Here is a 19,663-nt window from a genome sequence, read left to right as displayed (position 1 = left end):
TTTTTAAATGTGGGAGTTGAGCTTTCAAATGCAGAAAGGACAGTGTTGAGCTGAAGAGAGCCTTATCTCTCTAATTAAAAGCAACAAATTAAAGGAAGCTATTGAGGTTAAGTGAATTAGCTTCTTGTGACTTCAAAAGCGGAGTGGCTAATACCACCTTGAATACTGATTCATTGTGACATAAATTTTACTGGCTACATGTTATTGGCTGGCATAATATGCATTTTAAAATATATATATATATATGGATGATTGTGAAATACAAAAGGTAACAGGTTGTATGCAGCATCCAAATGTCTCCAAGATCACACCTGATTTTTGAACCTATATTGTAGTAGGTTCTGACCTACAAGAGGTTTTGCCACAATAAACATGTTAGTCTTTAAGAGGACCACAAGCTCATTTGCTATTTTGGGTGCAAATGAGCAAGATTGCAACAGTTTTCATAGCCTATAGTTGATGGGAAAGGGTCCTGCAGAAATGAGCCAGAGATAGGAAGCCCACGCAGAGGGTTCCCCAAATATGCTGTTTATCTTACGGTGACACTGGCACTCCTGAGTAGCTCAGTGAATCAGAGCTAGCTGAACACTTCCAGTAAAGATTGCGGGCTCTTGCTTTCATGTTTTTGCTTCACCTTGTCCCCCACACCGAGATATTCCTTTCATACTGTTCCAAGGAAGCATGTCATCTGTAAGAAGTGGAATTAGTTTTGTAAATCCAACAGTAAGGATATGGAAAACTGTCGTTAGTGCCTTATCAACCCCATTTATTCATTTCCATCTCTTTGTGGGTATCTTTATATAAAGAGCATTGTCTTACATTTCAAACACATCCACTCACGAGGATTTGCCACACAGCAAAGTGATTTATGTGATCATGTGTCCAACAACAGCTTAACCTCCTGCCAAAAGCAGCTTGAGAGGTAGTGCTGCAAACAAGCCAAGGGCAGCATAAGGTTTCATTTCCAACACACTGGGTGGATTTTGAAACTGGGTGGAAGTTGAAACTGGGTGGATTGGTTTGAAGGGTCTTCCTAACCACTTTTTCTAGCTCGAGAATTGTCCTTTGCCTTCTGCAAAGTGGTGTTGCTGTCACAGTAGAAAATTGTAATGTAATGTTGCTGTAAAACAGAGGCATAGCAACAGCGTTTTTTAAAAACATAACTGAAAGTTCATTTAATGCTTAACTTGATTGTTGTGTCAAAATCTGGTCCATAAACTGCATGCAGAAATGCTAATTATGTTACTTCTAAAGACATGAGTTCACTTAACTCTGACCTAAATAATTTGCAAATTTAGAAATAAATAAATTCTTTGGGTTGTATTCAACTAACATTTAGTCAGATGACATCCAATGAAGTTAGTAGCCATCATTTAGATAGATTTCAGTGGGTCTACTATCAGCAAAAAGTTAGTTGACTAGAACCCTTTACCAGAGATCTGACAAATCTGAAATTTTAAAAAACCCTTTCTTCCTCATCAAATTTAATTTAATATTATGCCACCTAGACACCCTAAGTCAATGGTACAGTGATTACAATTGTTTCAGGATCCACTTCTGTTGGAAGTGTGTACAGTGTTTCAGATTTTGTTTTGTTTTTACATTGCTGGAATTAAAACAGCATCGTTTCTCTGGTGCACATTTACAACTAAAGGTTTAAGCTTGATTTGCTTTGGCTGAACCCAGATGGATAATGGTCATTACAGTGGTGTAACCATGGAGCAAGTCATCCTTTGTGTCATTATACTCTCGGAGTATAAAATTCCCGGTCACAATTCGATCACATCCTATCTCCCCATGTCCAAAAAAGCCAAAGAGGGGAATGTTAGGAAAGAACTTCCTAAAAGCATCAGCCTCAAGATTCTGTTTGGTTTTATAATGTTGATATCCCCTGCCAACACATGCGAACATAAAACCAAGGCTATTGTGTTCAGGAATGTTTGTGGCTTTGAGGCGCTGAACTGCTGCTTCTGCTGTCCTCTCATCAATTACATCCTGATCTAACAGAACTGTCGCACTCTGGATCTGCGGTCCACTGAAAGCCAAGCCAACAACACCACAAGAATCAGCAGCCTGAGTGTTACTGAAAGAGAAGAGAAACAAAACATCATATTACAAAGTGGGGTTGTCAAATGGAACAGCATCATCAAGGCTCTATACAATACAAAACAAGAAAAACAATGTGAATATTATTATTATACATAAACACTAGGCACTCCACTGTTTCTCTCAGCATGTTCCTGCCCACGTCCCCAAAGTCTTGTTTGAAGGCTGTGAACATTTATGAATCCAGAAAATTTTAACTTCCCAAACAAGCAAATTGTTTTCCAACAGGACCTACTTGGTTATTCTGTTTGTTTATGTGTGCTTCCATTGGGAATATAATTGTAGTATAACATAAAAATACTTATAATACATAACACAACAGTGTTGTAGCTTTTCTTTACTGAATGCCTTCCTGGCTAAATATATCTATATACCCCCCTCCCCCGGAGAATCTAAGTCTGTTACTGAGGGATCCATAAATTGTGTGCTTGACTTTACTATTTGGAAGACATTGCTAGGAATTTACAATATAAATACACAAAAATATTTAACAAACAAAAACCCTTTACCAGCCCCCCCCCCCCCCCGTTTAAAAGGCCATAGCTTGTTTAACTAGCCAAGGGCCTCATATAAGAGAAAGGTTTTGCCTGGTGACAGGTGAGCCTCCCTTGGGAAAGCATCCCACAAGCAGGAGCCACCGTAGAAATGGCCACCATTCTTGCAATGCCACCCTTCAGATCTCCTGTGGGACCTCAGATGATGATCCCAGGGTCTTGGAGAGGCGGTCCATAAGTTTGGAAGAATGGAATCTGTACCTTTCCCAACATGCTAGCAACTGGTATCTTAAAATCAGCTCAGACAGATTCATAACCCATGTAGGGCTTCCTTCTATACTTGCTAGCAACTAGATCAACAGATAGCTTATCTTTTGAGGATGTTGGCCTACAAGCTCCAAATGGGAGCTAGCCAAGCTAAAATGTTGACAAACGAAATATATCTGCTCCTGAAAGACTACTATTTTTCAAGGGGAAAGAAACCACAGGTGCTGTAACAGGTAGCTAAACACCCTTTGCTGAAAAGCTACATTATTAACCTTTAAATGGACAGAGTGCAGTTCAACCAATGGCTGCTGTCCAAAAGATGAAAATTCCCCTTACCAAACTAAAGAACTTGCAAAATGCTTTAGAAAAGCAGCACAATGGTTATCTAGCCCGCACTGTATAAACTTATAAAGTTCTGAAGAGGTTCAGAACTTCGGCCCAGTATACCAGAAGAAACGTCTCCACCCCCATCGTTCTGCCCAGACACTGAGGTCCAGCTCCGAGGGCCTTCTGGTGGTTCCCTCCCTGCAAGAAGTGAGGTTACAGGGAACCAGGCAGAGGGCCTTCTTGGTAGTGGCGCCCGCCCTGTGGAACACCCTCCCACCAGATGCCAAGGAAATAAACAACTACAGTATCTGACTTTCAGAAGATATCTGAAGGCAGCCCTGTTTAAGGAAGTTTTTAATGTTTGACATTTTATGTTTTTAATATTCTGTTGGGAGCAGCTCAGAGTGGCTGGGGAAACCCAGCCAGATTATCATCATGATCATCATCACCATCACCATCACCACACCTGCTGTAAACTATTGAAGATTTTGTTCTGTGCTGATTTATAGAATGTCATTTTGGGTGGGAGGCATGCCAGGAATACTGCGAACCTACTGGCTGCCAACCCAAATAAATAATACGAGTAAATTACTTCATTATACCAACTGCAAGTTACCATTAAGGCATCAGCTATCCTGCAAGATTCCCCCAGATATTGAATTAAAAAGTACTGTATCCTCAGACTAGACTTCAAATGGACTGTAAGAGAGAGGTAAGTGGTGAAAGTTCTGCCTCCCTTTGGTTAATTTGCTACGAAGATGTGATTTGACCATGATTCACCTGACATGATGCCTGTTCCAGTTGTACTGTACACTGAGTAAACACCATATAATAATACAGACTGATTTGAGAGGGACACTTCATTCTGACAACTGCTAGAACACCAATGGAATGTAAGCTGCTACATCTGTGTACAAAAGTAGCACACCACTGTTTATATTCATCCCTACACTACCAGAGTTTCAGAAGCCCATGCATTTGCCATGGATTCATTGGGAAAGGGAGAGGATGTACATGGCTTGATATGCCATGCACAAATTAAGATTGCCAAGATTTCAAATGCAAGCCAAAAAAACCACAGCAAGCGCATCTAGGAAGCTCACAGCACCTGCACTGGTGGCCCCTGTTCAGCTCAGCAACATTCTTCAGGGAAGGCTGGACTGATTAGTAACCAATCAGGAAAGCTAGGTCCAGGATGCACTTCTGATTAGCAGCCAAACAACCACATGTTGTTTAGCACCCTCTCCTGAATAATTTTCACCAAACAGAAAAGAACGAATCCAACACACAGCTGATCTCCCGCACACTCCCAAGCACGATCATGCATGGGCTAGCAGCTAAAACGATCTGCTGTGTTTGGAGCTGTGCCTTCCAAGCTTCAAATATCAAAGCAGATACAGTTACCAGCCTCAAAAAAAAAGATTTCATTTGCAACGGCCATGACATAGCTTTTATAAATAAATGCTGCAATCAGTGTTTTAGCAAAAATAAAGAGAAATCTGTAATCTAGCCATGTTTCTTCCAGGCTCAGCTGCTTCAGTTCTATGTTGAATACAGCTATTAATTCAACAGAGGATTCAGGAATCTAAGGAGTTCCTTGAAACGTTAGAACCAGTGATGTTTTCTATGCCTTCAAAAGGTAGTGATCCGACTCCAATAACCACGATCCAATACCCAGATAATCTATTTTCCAAGACAATGAAAAACAATGAATCCATTGTGCCCTGTTACATACCAAACCAATTATTATTTGAGACAGATGTGGCTGTTAGGGAGATCACAAAGTTCTAAGGGAAAAATTAGATAGCAGTTTTATTCCCTCTTCTAACCCAATGAAATTGACAGGCGAATGAGAACAGATCAAACAAAGCACATGGGATAATGGAACTTCTAGGTTTGGTGGCTGTATGCCACTGAATGCTAGTTGCAGAGGAGATAACAGAAGAGAGATACTGCTTTCATGTCTGCCAGAAGGTCTCTCATATCATCTGACTGACCACTATGTGATACACAGGAGGTTGGACCTTTGTTCTGATTCATCATGGCTTTTGTTAAGCAATCATCACCACCTCTAGCCTCAAGAGATTTCAGCAGACCTTGAGAGTCAGAAACTTGTTTTTAACAGAAGCCAAGGTTTTCAGAAATGGGTGGAAACTAAATTAACTATCTGGTACACAAGAGATCATTAGGCAATACAGGGTTCTAGTGGACACCTGAGGGCAGAGAGATCCCCCACTCTTCCAAAGATACCCACTTCTCAGAAGTTAGAGATGTAAAGCTCTCCACATGTCCCCCAGCCAAGATGATGCTTTTTTCATTCAAGCGATTGACTATTTGGTGTAGAAATCGGGTTCCTCCTGACTTCCATGTGTTGTACCCAAACAAAAGAACCACTCTGAGATCGGGATTATTCTTCAGGCCTGGTTACAGAAAGAGAAGGGGGAAAGGATTAACCTCTGTAATGTTGTCTTTTGGCAGGAACAACAACAGGCAAGACAGTCTTGCATCCGGACTGGATGAACTGCATCAGTTTTGTTTTCTGGGCTACTTCTCCCTAAAGGCTCAAAGAGCAGAATGCATATCATAAAGGCAGAGGCTCTATAAAGATTTGTTGTTATCATTAAGGCCCTCTAGCTGTTTATGACCTCCTCTTCAGCATATAATCCTGAAGGTTTCGTGCAGCCCCTAATTGTATGTTGTGTTTTGTTTTGCTCTGCACATGGTGATTTTAACCAGTAGCTAGCATTTTACGTGTCAGAATGCACCAACCCCATAGTGCAGGAAGTAACCAACTTCCTTTGAGGTCAGGTAAACAACACACCCAGCATATCTAAGTTACGTTCCCCAAAGTTAAAAAGGCCTATAAAAACAAGTTGAACTTGTTACTCTTCACAAGGGAGATGCTCCAGCTTGGACAACAGATCTATTAGATGCTTTAGGTTAAACTGCATGTCCACTGGAGGAAAGATTCTTCCTCTTTCCCCCCTTTTTTTACTGTGGCTGGTGGGGAAGATGAGGACTGTGGAGAACATTTTTAACAAAACATCTCCATGCTATTATTCCTGAGGGGTTAAAGAATATCCTTTTCCAGGATAATCAGGACAACACAGAATATTTCAAAAACTCCCATGAGAAAAATACCATGGGGAAAAGAGGCTTGGGAAACAATGCAAATTTGCTTCTTCTCGAGAACTGGTTACAAAACATTTATATAAGGGTAATCAGACACTTCTAAGGCTTGCATAGGACACAGGGAAGGTCACCAAAATAACCTAGAATGAGACCGCTGAGAAAGCATCCACTGCATAATTCAATCCAAGCCTATTTCCCCAATCCTGGATACTTTATATCTAAAACACCCTTGACAAGTGCCTGTTTCCTTTAGAAACACTGAAGGAGGAAGGCTGTTTATTTGGCTGCTGACCTTCACATTTAAAAAGTGTTCTCCCTGGTGTTTTGCCAGAATCCCCCTCCCTTAAGCATAAAACTATTATGCCTCTTCTTCTATCAGTTGGCAGTACAGAAGGTACCTGCCCCTTCACTCATTTCAAAGAGGCTTTTAAATATTTGAAAATGATGTGTATGCATTGTAGTCACAATCTTCCTTTCCTTTGTCTAATATAAGGTCAGTTCATTCACCTTTTGCTCATGGTGCTTGTCTCTGTGGCTGCATAATGCACACAATGGCCCCAATTCTAGCTCTCCAAAGATACTTGCATGGCACACACACACACATCCAAACACTTTTTGTTGCATTCACACTATATGCACTTAGGTGTATATCTAATATTCTCTTTCAATGCACACTTAAAAACATTTATCACCCTCATAGTTCTCTCCTGAATCCATACTCAGTCAATAGCTTATATTGCAAATTTGGCTGCTAAGCTTTAATATTTTACTACTACAGTGTTTTATCATTAGGTACCTGCTTCAGCAAATTGGCTTTCATCAAAGACCCTGGTCTTCAAGTCTTTACAAAAGTGGAAGGTTTGAATCTTCACCCCATCAATCTTGGGGAACAATATTGCAAAGCCAGCTTCACCATCTTCAACTTCCAGAGGCCGATTGCTGCGAGACCCCATTGGAGTAACTAAGGAGGAGAGTTCAAAAGCAGGTGAATCTTGACATCTGTCTGCTGCTGCTTCCCCATCCCCATGTCATGTTGTTCCACAAGAATTTTTTTTTAATGGTCCCATTTTGAAAGCAATATGACCCCAAAGCACTGTCAGCTAAACCAAGAAGGCTCTTACTAATCTCTGACACATCCTGCAGGAAGTTTTTAAAAAACCCACACATGTGACTTTAAAATCCACAGGCAAGAGGCCCACAGTGCAGTTGTTAAGAGCACATTCCTAGTAGGCAGAAGGTCCCAGTTTTACTCTCTGGTTAAACAGGATTTCAGACAACTAGGAATGATTTGGGGTATGAGAGTTCCTAGGCTCATTTCCCAGGCAAACCTATGAGCAGAAGGGAAGTGGGGGGGGGGTGTCACACCTCTGGGCAAGAGCAGATGCTTTGAGTATAAAGAGGCTTGTTCCCGGACATATCTCAGCCAGGCTGCGAAACATTCATGCCTGAAACTGGATAGAAGGCCAGCCAATGTAGACAGTACAGGCAACCCCCAATTTGTGCAGGGGTTGTGTACCTGGCCCCCACGCACGGCAGCAGAGCACACATAAGCCTGCCTTACTCCATTCCACCCTCTTCCAGGTCCAAAAAGACCTGCAGATCGGTGGTCACACGTCACCTGAATGTGGGCAAAATGGTTGCCGTCTGTGGCAACCTGTGGACCAATGGTCTGGCTTGGTATAAATGCAGCTGGGGGGGCATGCACTCATGGGGCCCATCAATTAGAGTGAACTGTTCCTTACTTTGTGAAGGGTCGGAATTTGCCCCTCCCTCATTTACTTTTACAGAACACCATTGTATTTTGGGCCAGTGGAAGGAGTGGTTTGCAAGTGTGCTAACATTGGGCAAGGTGCAGACAGCTGAACGCATTACTGCTGTTTCTTACCTACAACTCCAGGCGTCACTAGACCAAGGACTTGGCATCGTCTGGGCAATAGTTTTTCTAAGGCAGCGGCTGTTTCTTTGCTATTTCTTCTTCGTGCTACAAGAAAAAACAATTTGCACAAGTTCACATTGAGTCAGCAGTACAGCTGGAAAAAACTGCCAGGTCTCCATGATATTTTTAATTAGCTGCTTTAGCATGCATGGGTACTCCCCAGGTATGTTTAACCACTTGGCAATCTGTCCACATTTTTTCTGGGAGTGTGAACATTAAGGTGTTGGTTCAGGCTTCTGATAGGGCCAGAATTATAAGTGGCCAAAACAGGGAGGTATCATGTCATCCAGTATAACCATGCCTCTACAAATGTCTGAAGAAAGCAGGGAAATAACTTGCTACTTTCAAAGCCTTCCTGTGACCTTGGAGGCTTCTCTGCTCTGCTCCTGAGCGAGGGAAAGAGCACAAGGAGCCTCACTTTCTGCTGGGCCAGCAAGAGGCTTGAAAAGCACCAATGCGTCTCTATCAGTGTCAAACTGTACCCCATCTCCACTGATCAGGGCCAGGACTTGTTGCTACAATGATCCTGGGTCTTGGAGCTCAGACTTTACCTCTTCCCACAGCATTGGTGGAGACTAAACCTTCTGGCTGGCTGCCAAGGCTCTTCAATGCTATTTACTATTTAAATTCCTCCGGAATTTAAACACAGTACTTCATCCACTGGATAAAACTAGATCCCTCACACAAGTGCTTCCATGTATAAAATCAGAAAGGATGCGGAGCAAAGCTTCTTCAAGGCAGAAGGAAACCCAACATAGATGCTCACCTTTCTTCTGCCTGTGGCTTGGACACTCTTCGTGTTCACTGAAAGTCTCTGCGTCTGCTATATACAATACTGTCTGGGGCAGCACCTGAACCTTCTGTAAAGTAAAAGCTGAGTATAAGAAAACAGAAACTAGAGAGGTGAATGAACAGGAACTTCTCTTTCAAAGGAAGAACAAGAATAGCAGGAAATTGGGGGGGGGGTACTATCTAAACCCCCTAACATATATCTTGTCTCTTTTTAAAGTTATAGACATCCCAATACAAAACATGCTTGGTTTTGAGCATAAAGAATCATTTTACTTTTTGAGAGCTCCAGGGCCAGCCCTAGCATTAGGTGAAGTGACTTGGCTATGTCAAGCAGCTGATTTGGAGTACCGTGAAATAGTTAGTATTTAATTTATTATTGTGCTTTTTTACTGCTGAAAGGAGAGGGGAAAGAGAAGTGCTTGAGAGATTTTATGCCTCAGGTGCCAAATAACGTGACATACTTTGAGTACTGCATGTATTGAAAATGAGGGGGGTGGGGCATTGCACCATTACCTGCTCTGCCGCAGGCAGCAAAATGTACTGTGCTGGCCCAGAAGAGTCTGAAAGTGTGTCTGTTACTATATGTATTCACACCATCATTCACACACATCCTTTACAAAATATGATTCTTCAGGGCCAAAGTTTTCAACACGCATCTAAAGCATTATTGTTAGAGTGACTATCTAATGTCAAGAAGCAGTTCTGGATACAGTCTGCATACGAAGCAGTTTTAAGTTCTCTATGTTTTATGTTCTACCACTCTGTATGGTAATCTAGGTCAACACATTTTTTTCCTATTAAAATATTGCATACATAAAAGACTATACAGTGGAACCTTGGTTCTCGAACGTAATTTGTTCCAGAAGTCCATTCGACTTCCAAAACATTCGCAAACCAAGGCTCCGCTTCCGACTGGAGCAGCTCCCCGGAAACAAGCCAGCAGCCGGACGGTCGGCTTCCAAAAAACGTTCAAAAATCAGAACACTTACTTCCAGGTTTTCGGCGTTCTGGAGCCGAAATGTTCTAGTACCAAGGCATTCAAGAACCAAGGTTCCACTGTAAACCCTTATAGTTTAGGACTGTAATCCTAAGGACACTTGCCTATTGCAACTCCCACTGAGCTTAGCTGGACTTACTTCTGAATAGATACATTCAGGAAAACACTATATGACATACAGAGAAATGCATGGTTGCTCAGAAGCAAGTTCCAGTGTATTCAACTGGCTTACTCAAAGGTATATGTGCACAGAATTTGAGCTGAGAACCCCATGTCAGTATCAAACACCTCCTTAAACCTAAAGACCAGCTGATACTATAGGACAGGACAAGCATTTAAGAACTCAGCTTCTCCAAATCTGACAATCAACCAAGTGGCAAGTTGCAATAGGTTACAAGTATGATAAGCACTGTCACACCTAAAGCAAAATACATAGCAATGCTGCAGAATCAACAGGGAAGCACCAATTGGATTTTAGGAGGTTATACATCAAGAGGAGCAGAGGAACAGTACTTGTGAGATTACCAATTGCAAATCGTAGAGTTGGAAGGGACCTCAAGGGTCATCTAGTCCAACCCCCTGCAAATGCAGGAATCTCAACCAAGGATCGACGATATATAGTATATATTCCATTCACTTACCTCAAGCTCCTCTGCTAACACCTGAACCAGAGCATGACTGCTTGATGGCCCTGGTTCCACTGTGGAGACCCAGGCAACACTCTGCTGGGTTCTCAGGATTCTGCGGGAACACTCTCTCCACAACCGGCACACACTAAAAACAACAACCCAGAATCAGCATCACTACAGACAGGAAGATAGCGATTTGGAGGATTCAAGGAATATGTCACCCTTGCAATAGCCCAATAAGTGAGGGCAGCATTTCCCCCCAGAAGGCAGGTGGGGGCGGAGGGAGCTAATAAAGACGCCTTATGTTGGTGGTTGAGCTTCCCCACTGCAGCTCACTGTTTCAGCCCCTACCAGCTCTGTACATGCCCTGCAAGAGCAGCTGACTCCTTATCTGGAAATGTCTATCATGCACCTTCAGTGGTAGCAAACACTTCTTGCATCTTCTAAAAATGAACCACTTTGAAAGCCCAGCTGTCTCAATCTCAGAATTTTTTTAACAGGTTCCTTCACAGGAGTCTATGGCTTCATGCAGTTCACATGGAAAACTGCTAAAATATTACATAGCCCCAGTTACCAAGTCCACTGGCAATCTGACATTCCTTTTCCTCCTAGTCACACCTGAATTTCTAAGAGAGAAGTTCAGCATCTGTCTTGGAATTTGATCAAGCTTCACCTGTCACTGCCTAGAAAACAAGAGAAGGGCCAAAGCATCTCTTATGTCAGCCATCGGCAGCATTCAGAGGAGTCTTGCGATTCCACTCCCCGCACCAGCTGCACTGCAAAGTTTCCAGGACCAGGGCAACATTTGTCCACCTCTCTTCCCCAGGAGGCACCAGGTGCTATACAGAGCATCTTCCAAGAACTCAAGAGATATATGAGACAGAAACAACTCCATTTTTAATTCCATTCCCCATCAAACACTTACCCTGATGAGTGAAGTATAAAAGCAAGGGACAAGTAATGGTAACATACCTAAGTTATGCCAAGCTCAGCCAATTATGTTCCCCTTTCCCAAAGTGAAAGCAGACAGTAACTTACATTGCAAATAAACTTATATTATGATTAAAGTTCTATACGACCCTTTGTCTGAGGATCACAGGAAGCTCACAATATAAAAACACAAATATGCATATTACAACAATGAAATAACCACCCACCCAGTTTTAAAGGCCATAGGTTGTTTAGCCAAAGGCCTGGATGTAGAGGAATGTTTTTGCCTGGTGCCTAAAGATATGGAACGAAGGTGTCAGGTGAACCTCCCTGGGGAGAGCATTGCACAAATGGGGAGTCACCACGGAAAAGGCCCGTTTTCATGCTGCCAACCTCCGGACCTCTTGTGGAGAAGGCACACAAAGGAGGGGCTCAGATTATGATTGCAGGGTCTGGGTTGGTTCATAAGGGGAGAGGCAGTCCCCGAGGTATTGCAGTCCCAAGCTATTTAAGGCTTTATACTGTAGATCAAAACCAGCACTTTGAATTGGGCCTGGAGACTAATTGGCAGCCACTGCAGTCAAGCCAGGATTGGTGTAATATGCTCCAACCATCTTGCCCCAGTGAGCAGCCTGGCCACTGCATTCTGCATCATCTTCAGAGGCAGCCCCAAAGGTTCAGTAAACTAACCTACAGGCCACTGAAGCATAGACAACAGACTATAGGTCAGGCATGGCCAAACTTGGTCCTCTAGCTGTTTTGGGACTACAATTCCCATCATCCCTGACCACCGGTCCTGTTAGCTAGGGATGATGGGAGTTGTAGTCCCAAAACAGCTGGAGGGCCAAGTTTGGCCATGCCTGCAATAGGCTATCCCTGTGCAGATAGGAGTGCAGCTGGGCCATCAGCCAAAGCTACTGAGGCTACCTGAGTCTCAGGCAACAACAATGGATTCAGAAGTATCCCCACATCCTTCAGAGGAAGTATATCGCCAACGCATGCAGGGAAGTGCTCACCCTTCCAGTCTAGGGAACTAATAGTGCCTCAGTCTTATCTGGATTGCGCTTCAGTTTGTCGGCTCTCATACATCCCAGACAATAGTCCAGGACAACCACTTCCTGCTTGGCTGCTATGATGACCGGCTGCCCATTCCATCGGAGCCGTCTCACACAGAAGATTTTGAGGATGAGATGAGAGTAATCATCCTTCCAACCACCACCCCCCAGGGCTTGGGAGGGCAGCTTCACCCACAGATTGCCCAACACTTGCTCCCAATCTGGAAGGAATGAGGGGGCACTGGGTGGAAATCACCATGCGTACTTTTGGCAACTCTCCAAAGCTGCCGCCATGAGCAACAAACACCTGTTTTTAAAGATGAAATTTGGACTTAATTAACGGGCATGCTCTGAGCGAAGGGAGGTAAATTACACTGCTAACTGATTCAGCCACTGGGGTGCCAAAGGATTTGAGTGGAAGGATTACCATCACTACGGGAACGGAAGGGGGGGGGGTGAGCCTCCATTATTTCTTTTTGATATACTTTGTATTTGCTATCTTACTTGGCAAATCTTCCTGGAAGGACTGACTGCCGGATTGCTTATGTACACAAACGGGACTGGAGAGTATTTTCTTATTGTTATAATTTTGGTCTAATTATTAACTGTGTGGAAATGATTTATGAATTTGCAATTACCTTCAATGGATTGTTAAGAATAGAAGATGGAAATTGGTTTCTAGCTAAAGTACAGACTTATTTGTCTTGGAATGAGATAAAACAAAGAAGTTTGGACATATGCCTGGTACAATTGGCAGAAAGCCAGATTTCCTTCATCTTGGGACGCGTCGCAGTGGAAAATCACAGGTGCGAGAAAGTGAAAGTGAAATGCCACGGACAGACTGTTGGAGTACAAAGAATATAAAGAGAGAAATAAAAAACAAACACACACCCACAGAGAAACATACGATATTGGCTTAACTCGTTTGCCAGACGAACTCAGAGGCTGTTAAAAATAAATGAAGGATTAACATCCAATTGTTTTATTGGAACTACCTGGACTAAGTAAGAGAAGCAGCATAAATGTGAGATCATCATCACCCCCCGAACCTCAGAGCATAGGAAGCCAACCAAAGACATAAAATTTGGCATAAAATTTGGACCGTTTGATTATTTTATAATTTGGAATGTTATTAATGTGGTTTTTATTGGATTGTTAAAATGGAAAACTTAATAAATATTACAGTGGTACCCAGCAAGACGAACGCCTCACGAGACAAAAAACTCGCAAAACGGAAGGTTTTTTCGTTTTCGAGTTGCCTCGCAAGACGAATTTCCCTATGGGCTTGCTTCGCAAAACGAAGCTTGCCCCGGGGACAGCGGGTCTTCTCTTTTGAAGCAAGGGGCGGCGGGGAGATCGCTTCTCCCCACCGCCCCTTGCTTCAAAAGAGGTCCGGGGGCAGCAGGCTTCAAAAGAGGTCCGGGGGCAGCGGGAAGCGCTTCCCGCTGCCCCCGGACCTCTTTTGAAGCAAGGGGCGGTGGGGAGAAGCGATCTCCCGGTGCTCCGAAGCGGGGCGGGGGGGCGGGAACACCTTCCCCCACCGCCCCGCTTCAGAACGGTGCTCCGAAGCGGGGTGGGGCGGGAACACCTGCCCCACCGCCGGGCTTCGTAGCGCTGCTGCGAAGCCGGGCGGGGGGGCGGGAACACCTGCCCCAGCCACCCCGCTTCAGAACGGTGCTCCGAAGCGGGGTGGGGGGGCGGGAACACCTGCCCCACCGCCGGGCTTCGTGGCGCTGCTGTGAAGCCGGGCGGGGGGGGGACACCTGCCCCAGCCACCCCGCTTCGGAACGCTGCTCCGAAGCGGGGTGGGGGGGCGGGAACACCTGCCCCACCGCCGGGCTTCGTAGCGCTGCTGCGAAGCCGGGCGGGGGGGCGGGAACACCTGCCCCAGCCACCCCGCTTCGTAGCGCTGCTCCGAAGCGGGGTGGGGGGGCGGGAAGACCTGCTCCAGCCGCCGGGCTTCGTAGCGCTGCTGCGAAGCCGGGCGGGGGGGCGGGAAGACCTGCCCCAGCCGCCGGGCTTCGTAGTGCTGCTCCGAAGCGGGGTGGGGGGGCGGGAACACCTGCCCCAGCCGCCGGGCTTCGTAGCGCTGCTCCGAAGCCGGGCGGGGGGGCGGGAACACCTGCCCCAGCCACCCCGCTTCGTAGCGCTGCTCCGAAGCGGGGTGGGGGGGCGGGAACACCTGCCCCAGCCGCCGGGCTTCGTAGCGCTGCTGCGAAGCTGGGCGGGGGGGCGGGAACACCTGCCCCAGCCACCCCGCTTCGTAGCGCTGCTCCGAAGCGGGGTGGGGGGGCGGGAACACCTGCCCCAGCCACCCCGCTTCGTAGCGCTGCTCCGAAGCGGGGTGGGGGGGCGGGAAGACCTGCCCCAGCCACCCCGCTTCGTAGCACTGCTCCGAAGCGGGGAGGGGGGGCGGGAAGACCTGCACCAGCCGCCGGGCTTCGTAGCGCTGCTGCGAAGCCGGGCGGGGGTGGCGGGAAGACCTGCCCCAGCCGCCGGGCTTCGTAGCACTGCTGCGAAGCCGGGCGGGGGGGCGGGAAGACCTGCCCCAGCCGCCGGGCTTCGTAGTGCTGCTGCGAAGCCGGGCAGGGGGGCGGGAACACCTGCCCCAGCCACCCCGCTTCGTAGCGCTGCTCTGAAGCGGGGTGGGGGGGCGGGAAGACCCGCCCCAGCCGCCGGGCTTCGTAGCGCTGCTGCGAAGCCGGGCGGGGGGCGGGAACACCTGCCCCAGCCACCCCGCTTCATAGCGCTGCTGCGAAGCGGGGGCGGGAACACCTTCTGAAGGCGGGTGGGGGGCGAAAGTCTTTGTCCCCCCTGCCTGCCTTCCCAGGGGCTTTTAAATCGCCCCGGACAGCGGAGAAGTCCTCCGCTGTCCCGGGGCGATTTTAAAATGCCGCCCGCCAGCATTTTAAGATGGCCCGGACAGCAGAGAAGTCCTCCGCTGTCCCGGGGTTTTTTAAAATGCTGGGGTGGGTGGGAAGAAAAGCCCTTGTCCCCCCCCCAAGCCTTCAGAAGAGGTCCGGGGACAGAATGTCCCCGGACCTGGTCTGAAGGCGGTTTCCCTAGGAACGCATTAATTGATTTTCAATGCATTCCTATGGGAAACCGTACATCGCAAGACGAAAAAACCGCAAGACGAAGAGACTTGCGGAACGAATTAATTTCGTCTTGCGAGGCACCACTGTATTATTAAAAAAAATGTCCAGGACAACCACTGCCACACCTCCAGGTGTAAAGGAGAAGCAGAGCTGTGTGTCATCAGCATATTGCAGACAACATATTCCAAACTCCGGATGACTCTGCTCAGCCATTTCATGCAGATGTTGAACAGCATGGGGGATAAAATCAAACCCTGGGGAAATGACCATCCAAGTATGACCAGAACGACAGCAAATCAGAGCCACTCACCCCTAACTTGGGCAGCTGCTCCAGAAGGATACCATGCTTGATGGTACTGAAAGCCTCTACATTTCCCCTCTCCTGACAGAGGTCATCATTCAGGATAACCAAAGCAATTTCTGTGCCAAAACTGGGCCTAAACCCTGATTGAAACAGATCTAGAAAATCAATTTCCTCCAAGATTGGCTGGATCAGGTCCACAACCACCTGCTCAAGGAGAGATCAGCAACTGGCCGATAGTGACTTAGATTTTCTGAGTCCGGAGACGGTTTCTTGAGGAGTGGTTTCAGCACTGCCTCCCCCAAGTAGGCAGGAACCAGCCCCTCTTGCAAGGAGGCACAAACCACTTCCCTGGTCCAGCCAGCTGCGTCCGCCCTGCTAGTTTTTACCAGCCAAGAGTCCACAATGCCCTGACCGATCCAAGCACCTTGTCCACATCCTTGAGCCTTACTAACTGAAACTAATTCAGCATAACAGGACTAGACAGTACTCTGGAGACCTCTCGAGAGTCATCTGTTGTAATCGTGGAGTCAAGGTCTCAGCAGATGCAAGTTATTTTATGCTCAAAATGCTTTGCAAACACAGCTAGCTCCCATCTGCTCTTTCACCTCCATTGGGCCAGACTGTAAAATGCTTTGCACTACCACGAAAAGTTCTGCTTTCACTATAATATGGTATGATATAATATAATGTATTTTAAAATTGGCAGTAAAAGGAAAGAAGAACAATTATAATTTCGCTACTGCATACTAGCACAGCTAGAAAACGAATGAATTAATTTATCTTACTTCCCTGCAACAGAAGTTCTCTAGATGGCAAACACAACAATTACATAAAATAAAAAGAGAGTTGTATCCAGTGCTGGTCCTACTCGGAGTAGGCCCATGGACTCTCATTTCAAATTTTGATCCAAGAACCTGCTACAAGTAGAACTTAGTTCGAGACAAATCGTATATTTCCAGTCTAAGAGAAAGGCTTTCCCACCCGCTTCCCCAGGCCGCGCTCCTGCACTCCTGCAAAGGAAATCCAGGGGGGATTAGAGGAATTCATGGGTGTGAAGGCTACCAAAGGCGGGGCTGCTTCCGGGAGCCCCTGGAGCGGGGCGAGGGCTTCCCCGGGGGCACCTGGGGGCGAGAAGAGGGCGCTGGGCCGGAGGAGGGGTCCCGCGGCAGCGCATCCCCGGGAGGGAGAGCCCGTCCCCCGCCGGCCCCTCGGAGCCCCCCCTCACCAGGCCGCGCGCAGCAGCGCCTTCGTCGGCAGGAAGCCCAGGATCCTCTCCACCACCTCGGCGAGGTTGCTCAGCACGTAGCCCCCTTTCGGATCGGGCTCCATAGCGACGCCAGGCCGCGCCGGTAGCCGAGCAACCAGCGGAAGCGGAGCGGGAGCCGGAAGCGACCTCGGCGCGCGTCATCAGACCTGCGACAGCCTCGGCACCATAGAGACGGAGCCGAAGGGAATGGGCGAGCGCCGCTTCCGGAGAGACTTCCGTGCCAGGGAAAGGCCGAGCAAGAGGAGGAGGCGGAGGAGGAGGCGGGACCGCCGCTTCTTTGGCCTCGCGATGCAAGAAGCGAGTGAGACGGGGAAAGCAGCCTGCGTGCCTCCCTCTGGACCAGGGAGAAGGGAAGTTCTGCGCCTGGTTGACCCTTTTCTGTCTCTCCCGAAGCCGTGAGGGGAAGGAAAGAGCATTTCCGCCTTCAGAAGGAAGCAGGAGCCACTGGAGGGGAAATAAGCAGGGCAGGAGGGCGCAATGCGAACTCTAGCCCTCCGACTCGGGGCTTTTCTTAGCAAATTCTATTCAAATAAAACTCCCAGTAGCACGATGTCTTTCTGAAATTCCGGGTTGTGATCCCAGCATGAAACTATTGTAGCAGGAAACCCCCCCCCCCCAATCATTCAGTTTGTACAAACTTCACACACTACATATGCCACACTTCTGTTATAAATTCATAGAAAAATCAACCATACATCGGATTTGCACTGTTCCATTTTTATTTTACTCCATATGACAAGGACTATCAAAGGGGGGTGGCTTGGTTCTGGTCAGCCATAATCCCTTCACCATCCCAGCACATCCACAGGAGCCCTGCCCAGTTGCTATGTCAACCCTGATGATCCCAGACAGAAGACAATCAAGATCACAAAGAACTTGCATATGGGAGTGGATTCAGCATGGACTGAAACAAAGGACAATGATCAGATCTTCCCTCTGGGGGCAGGAAACTGCCAACTCCCCTTTGTCTCCTGGAAGTGACTCATGGGCAGGGGGAAAGGAAGAACCAGCCAGGTGACAGGACACTCAGGTTACCACCACAACTCCTCCCTCAACCCCTCCTTTCTGTAATGTATGCATGATGTCAACCCCTTCTGTAATGTATGCATGATGTTTCTGGGGGTGGGCTTGCCCTAGAGGATGGGAATTTCAAAAGTTTTTATAAGGTCTTGCACACCATCTTTCTGGGTCTTTCCTCTCTCCTGCAAATGAGGGGAACACCCTGTTGCAACAGTTCAATAAAGGCCAAGCCTACAGGCTGCTGTTTTGCTCCAAATTATCCTGGTTGGTGTCTTTGTTTTTGTCCAAGGGAGCCCTCGGATTTTTCCGGTTACACTATTCATAGCTACCACTCACTCTCGCCACTACTTCCAGGGAGCCACAATAGCTCTGCTGGCCTCTTGCCATCACTTCCAAGATTAACCCATTTTCTTATGGCCTAACTTTTCCTAGAGTTCATTTCATAAGATGCATGAAAACCTCCACATGGAGATTTATAAAACATGCCAGGCTTTTGAGGTGTCCAAAATTCTTCTGTTTTGCTGTAGCAGACTAATACAGCTGCCCATATTCTTTGAAACTAGTATTTTTAGCCCCACTTAGAATACCGAGCACAGTTCTTGTTGTAGATCTCCAAATGGTAGGCCTAGGAAAGGAGTACCAAGACCATGAAGGTAAAGTTATAAGAAAAGGTTACAAAGTATGGAGGGTGTATTTTAGTTCAGAAAAAAGCCCCTCTCACACGACACTGGAATCCAGGGTCATTCAGGTAGCAGGCAAGAGATTTTGGATAAGGCAAACAGAAGTCCTTCACACAGCCCATAGTTGAGCTATGAAGTTTGTACAGTGGTACCTCAGGTTACAAACACTTCTGGTTACAAACTCCGCTAACCTGGAAGTAGTACCTCAGGTTGCCCCAGAATGAGAACAGAAATCACACATCGGTGGCAGCGGGAGGCCCCATTAGCTAAAGTGGTGCTTCAGGTTAAGAATGGTTTCAGGTTAAGAACAGACCGCCGTAACGAATTAAGTTCGTAACCAGAGGTACCATTGTAATTGCAAAATGTCATTATGGGTACAAAATTAGATGGCTTTAAAAGGGGATTATACAATTTGTAGAGGATACAACCACCAACTACATGTCATGATGGCTTCATGGTATAACAGGGATCACTGGAAGTAAGCCCCTAAACATCAGTTGCTGGGAATTTATTGAGAGGCACTTTTTATCCTCATGCTTTGCCTGTGCTTGTGTAATCTCACTGTATACAAGTTGTACAAGTGACAATAAAGTATTTCAATTTCAATCAAAGTAGAGGAAATTGTGCAC

General features: G+C 46.6%; 1 protein-coding gene across 1 annotated transcript; it reads right to left on the bottom strand.

Annotated features, from left to right (window-relative positions):
- Window positions 1-1,147: 1,147 nt before the first annotated feature.
- Window positions 1,148-17,461, bottom strand: FBXO22 (F-box protein 22). The gene is made up of 7 exons (XM_082238450.1): window positions 17,293-17,461; window positions 10,693-10,825; window positions 9,029-9,122; window positions 8,212-8,307; window positions 7,123-7,287; window positions 5,449-5,614; window positions 1,148-2,083 (listed from the first exon to the last, which is right to left on the bottom strand). The coding sequence occupies exons 1-7, from the start codon at window positions 17,394-17,396 to the stop codon at window positions 1,657-1,659; spliced, it is 1,185 nt and encodes a 394-aa protein (XP_082094576.1). The 5' UTR covers window positions 17,397-17,461; the 3' UTR covers window positions 1,148-1,656.
- Between the last annotated feature and the right edge of the window lie 2,202 nt (window positions 17,462-19,663).

Source organism: Podarcis vaucheri, assembly GCF_965113315.1.
Source record: "Podarcis vaucheri genome assembly, chromosome: 9".
Lineage (NCBI taxonomy): Eukaryota > Metazoa > Chordata > Lepidosauria > Squamata > Lacertidae > Podarcis > Podarcis vaucheri.
This window is presented reverse-complemented; position numbering and strand designations above follow the sequence as displayed.